Source organism: Asparagus officinalis, chromosome 6 (genome assembly GCF_001876935.1).
Source record: "Asparagus officinalis chromosome 6, Aspof.V1, whole genome shotgun sequence".
Classification (NCBI taxonomy): domain Eukaryota; kingdom Viridiplantae; phylum Streptophyta; class Magnoliopsida; order Asparagales; family Asparagaceae; genus Asparagus; species Asparagus officinalis.
In genome coordinates this window covers 65,415,107-65,420,577 of record NC_033799.1, presented here as the reverse complement: position 1 = coordinate 65,420,577, position 5,471 = coordinate 65,415,107, and the positions used below count along the sequence as shown (strand labels likewise).

General features: G+C 34.2%; 1 protein-coding gene and 1 long non-coding RNA gene across 3 annotated transcripts; both read left to right on the top strand.

The window, feature by feature from the left end:
- LOC109846255 (glycogen phosphorylase 1-like) lies at window positions 1,035-3,380 on the top strand. Its single transcript, XM_020415479.1, has 3 exons — window positions 1,035-1,157; window positions 2,724-2,834; window positions 2,944-3,380. Exons 1-3 carry the CDS (start codon window positions 1,035-1,037, stop codon window positions 3,112-3,114), a joined length of 405 nt encoding a protein of 134 aa, XP_020271068.1. The 3' UTR covers window positions 3,115-3,380.
- LOC109845390 lies at window positions 4,652-5,242 on the top strand. 2 transcript variants are annotated; one of them, XR_002248330.1, is made up of 2 exons: window positions 4,652-4,696; window positions 4,806-5,242. It is a non-coding gene; the product is annotated as an uncharacterized LOC109845390 (long non-coding RNA). The 2 variants fall into 2 exon arrangements; XR_002248329.1 differs by having other exon boundaries at window positions 4,796-5,242.

Below are 5,471 nucleotides of genomic sequence, written 5' to 3'. Positions count from 1 at the left end.
CAAGCAAGCGCATGTTAGTTTGAAATCCGATCAATGAGTTGCTAGGCTTCCAAATTTTGATGTCATTGCAAAGAAATACTATGTGCTTAAAGAAAGACAATGACTTATTCAAAATTTGGAAAATGAAAAATTGACCGTCATCCATTTCTAAGCTTATCTCATGAATAAGAACAATGCCATATTAGAAGTAGAGACATTAGAACATGAGTTTAATTCTTTTAGCAAATTGATCATATATGTTCTAGCTATCTCTCTCACATGTTTTGCTGATTTTAAAACACTGTTTAAAAATATCAAATAAATTCTAAAAAATGTAAAACTTTGGTGAATGATTGTAGACATGATAATAAACATAGTTCAAAACATGAAAATATGAGATACTTGAATTTTGATGTTTTGACATAAACCAACTTTTGAAACTTTGTGAAATGTTTTTATAGACTTAGTAAAACATGTATAAACTGATATTGAAGTCTACAAACTAAGTATATAATATTTTCACAAATACAACAGAAAATGAAACCTATGAGTATGTATATGAAAATATATTTGTTTCATATCTATGTAGATAAACCAAATCACAATAATAAATATGAAACATGTAATTTCATATTTATAAACATGAAAACCAAAACTTGTGTTGTATAGAAACCAAAACTTATGTATATATATATAACTATATATATATACGAAGAAACCAATAAATGTGTGTGTATATTATATTGAGCTTAATGTATTAAACACACATAATATAAACCTATACTAAATTACCCAAGCTTGATCTTGATCTTCATTGTAGCTCAACTTGGTACACGTTGCGGATGAAGTTTGAACTTGATCTTTAACTTGAATTGTATGTAGCTTCACTCCACAAATCCGCCAACCTCCATTGGATATCATCGTTGAAGCTCTATTCCATCCATCCTCCAACTACGTTGTTTGTCTACAATACATAGGAAAACACAAATACTAGACAAACAACATTAGTGGTAAATTGTTTGTTAAACATCATCAAAACAAGAAGGCCAACAACAATGTTTAACTATGAAATTTTCTCACAGGAGGCTTTTAACACTAGAGATTACATCAATGCAGTTATTAGCAGCCAGCGAGCTGAAACAATTAGCAGCGTATATCCTGATGATCGGTCTTATCAGGTATATTTTGTACTTTGTCTGCACTGTAATGCATGATGCCTCCTCTTTCTTCCCTGTATTGTTATGAACCTCTTACCTTCATATTGTGTTTGTTTTATGATTTTTCTTAACATTGTTTTGTGTTCATATAGTTAACTCGGGAAGATCTGGGATGCGTGTTTGCTTTTATATCTATATAAATATTTTGTAGTGTAGTTGATGCGAAACGGGGGGAGGGGGTCCATCAGAATCAGCGATTTAATTCGAATAATACAACGTTTCGCCAAAATTCATGATATTCGGTAGGAAATTAAATAAAATAGTTAATACGACAGATGGATTTTAACAAGATTTGCAACGATAGTCATAAGTAATTCCAATCTCGAATAATTTATTCGCAATATCAATTATCATTTTCGCATGTTTTAAGATCAATATCAATTTTTTTAACAGTCACATGTTCAGTTCTCTCAACTCACAGATATAATATAAGCAGTGAATATATGATAAGACTTTAGAGATGTATTACTCATGCAATTAACTAATAAATTGAAATAAACAGAAAATCACTGAGTTGAGAGTTTACTGTCCAAAAATGTTAAGAGAAAACCAAAAGCCCATTAGCTTCTGCAGTGAAGCCCAAACATCATCAAATCAACAAGTCCACACATGTCATCATTATATTCTGATTTCTCTTGTGTTCTCATTCGATCTCAGGGGAAGAGAACCCGACGGCATCAACGTGGCAATAGAGACACGCTCAGGGGCGGCGGTGGACGGCGGGATCGGCGGGGCTGATGCGGCAGTGTCTTCGGTGCTGGTCGGATGTGGAAGGAAGAGCGGCGGTTGAGGGAGCTGCTGGAGGAGGAGTTTGGCGGCAGGGATGTTGGTTTGGTGGAGGGAGGATGGGGTTCGGTCTAGGGCGGCTGCTGGAGGGGACGATGTGGAGTTGTTGCGATGCTGGAAGAAGAAGGGTTTTGGGTTTGGTGGTGTTTGTTACGTAGAGGAGATGGGTTTGGTTGCGGGTGCTGGAGGAAGAAGAAGACAGGGGAAAGGCGGAGGAGGTGGAGGCGGACGAAGCAGGAGCGCTGCTGGGCGGTTGCTGGAGGTGGGGATTCGGAGGTGGGGTTTGATGGGTCTGTGATTTGAGATGGAGGAGGGAGATGAACAGTGCGATTTTGTTATTTTCTTTTGTTTGCTTTCTTTTTTTTTGTGCTGTAGAAGAAACGAAAATGAATTTGCTAGGGTTTCACACCTCAATTGAGCAAAATCAATTTTCGTTTTTCATCTTTTCATTACTTAATCTGATTACAGCACTCCCTTATAAAGAAAAGAAAATACAGTTTGGAAATCTTCTAAAATCACTCAAATCTCTCCAAATCAATTAGATACCAGAACTGAATAACTACTAAATTTAGGCTACAATTCAAATTTCGAATTCAAACTACTAAAACTGAAAATTTAAAAAAAAGTCAAATAACAAATTTGGGAAGCTGTCATTCTTGTCCTCATTAGTAGTCTTTCTACAGTATTGTATTGGTTATGATTACTTTGCTCTTGTAACTCAGTTGTGTGTCTAAATAGTAGGGCAAGGAACTAAGGTTGAAGCAGCAGTACTTTTTCGTCTCAGCTTCTCTTCAAGACATCATTCGGAGATATAAAGATTCTCACAATAACTTTGATCAATTTCCTGACAAGGTTCTTTATTTATATGTTATTGGAATTTAGCTTTTGTTTTATATTGCTTCTATAGAAGACTACTATACTACTACATGTTTCACTCACGTCAGCTGCCAGTACCTTGTAGGTGGCACTGCAACTGAATGATACTCACCCCTCCCTCGCAATTCCTGAGCTTATGAGGGTTCTTATTGATGAACTTCTCAAATGGAAAGAGGCGTGGGACATCGCATGCAAAGTCTTTTCCTTCACTGCCCACACAGTAGCTCTAGAAGGATTAGAAAAAAATCCCAGTTAAGCTGCTAAGTAACCTTCTTCCACGATATTTGCAAGTGAGTTCCAAATAAGTTTCTTAAGTTGTTTTAATTGTAAACTAACATATTCTCTGTGTTTTGTAGGAAATTATTCAAGTGGGAGTAGAAGATAACCTACATGATGGTCAAGATTAGCTTACATTACTTTATAGTTGTAGACAATTTTGCAAGTGATATTAACACTATGAAATTGCAAGTGATGTAAACACTATGAAAGTATGGTATAAATTTGTGTAGTTTGGCTGTGAAAGCTCTTCGGACATAATATTTGTGTATACTATTTTGAGACCTGATAGAAATTTGTTGATGTTTAATTTTCAGATGCGGTCCACTGCCTTGATTTTTTACTGTAGCACTTTGCTATGTTTAAAATTTGTAAAGTACTCATCACTGTAACTATTCAAGCATTGTCATAGCGTAAAACCAAAAACTATTTCTACTGTTGAATAAGCATTGACATTGCTCTAAAATCTAAAACCGTCGCCTTTGCTAAATAATTGTCCCCATTGCTCAAAAGTAAAAACCGTTCCCCTAGCTATTAAACTGTTCCCATTACTTAGAACCTAAAAACCGTTCCCCTTGCTATCAAACTGTTCCCGTTGCTTAGAACATAAAAACCGTTCCACTTGATAAAAAACCGTTCCACTTGATCTAAACCAAGAACCGACCCCTTAGCATAACCGTTCCCTTATGTTACCAAGGATGACAGTTTACAAATCATTGCACTAGGAGCATAAACCGTCCCATTAGACCTAAGAGCACGGCTGTAAACGAGACGGATCTTGAACCGTCCCCATAGGCGTAAGGCAACGGTTTCTATGCCTAGTGTGATGGTTTGCAACCGTCCCCATAGGCCTCAAATGTGGTAGTATAAACTCGGTCAACGCACACACACGTGTCACCAAGTCTGTTCATGACGAACGAGGCCACTAAGTCATGAACTACTAAGGGTTCTCAAACACAACATGAAACAATCAATGCAGCTAATCATATTCAATAATATCATAGCATATCAGATAATCAAAATTAAGATTTTGAATCATAAAATTTGTTCTAAAATAATCTTCTGAAATAATAATTTATTTACTTCAAAATAATTCTTTTTTTTCTAAAATAAATTATTTTCTCATTATAATAATTCTAAAAGTAATCTTTTAAATAATAAAATTCATAATTTCAAAACCAAGATAAATTCTCATTAATTCAAAATATTCTATTTTCCCAAATGATTTCTTTTCAAAAATATTTATTATTCTAAAATAATTTCTTCCACAAGATAATTTCTAAAAATTATTATAATTATTCTAAACTGATTCTTTTTCCAAGATAATTCCTTTTAAATTATTATAATTTTCCTAAAATGATTTTGTTCTTAAATAAATTCTTTTTAATTAACATAATTATCCAAAAATGATTCTGCTGCCAAAATAAATTCTTTTAATTTATCATAATTATTATAAAAATACTATTTATCATATAACTACGATTTATCTAATATTATTCATCAAACAATCCCACGCAGAGATATAAAGATTCTCACAATAACTTGATCAATTTCCTGACAAGGTTCTTTATTTATATGTTATTGGAATTTAGCTTTTGTTTTATATTGCTTCTATAGAAGACTACTATACTACTACATGTTTCACTCACGTCAGCTGCCAGTACCTTGCAGGTGGCACTGCAACTGAATGATACTCACCCCTCCCTCGCAATTCCTGAGCTTATGAGGGTTCTTATTGATGAACTTCTCAAATGGAAAGAGGCGTGGGACATCGCATGCAAAGTCTTTTCCTTCACTGCCCACACAGTAGCTCTAGAAGGATTAGAAAAAAATCCCAGTTAAGCTGCTAAGTAACCTTCTTCCACGATATTTGCAAGTGAGTTCCAAATAAGTTTCTTAAGTTGTTTTAATTGTAAACTAACATATTCTCTGTGTTTTGTAGGAAATTATTCAAGTGGGAGTAGAAGATAACCTACATGATGGTCAAGATTAGCTTACATTACTTTATAGTTGTAGACAATTTTGCAAGTGATATTAACACTATGAAATTGCAAGTGATGTAAACACTATGAAAGTATGGTATAAATTTGTGTAGTTTGGCTGTGAAAGCTCTTCGGACATAATATTTGTGTATACTATTTTGAGACCTGATAGAAATTTGTTGATGTTTAATTTTCAGATGCGGTCCACTGCCTTGATTTTTTACTGTAGCACTTTGCTATGTTTAAAATTTGTAAAGTACTCATCACTGTAACTATTCAAGCATTGTCATAGCGTAAAACCAAAAACTATTTCTACTGTTGAATAAGCATTGACATTGCTCTAAAATCTAAAACC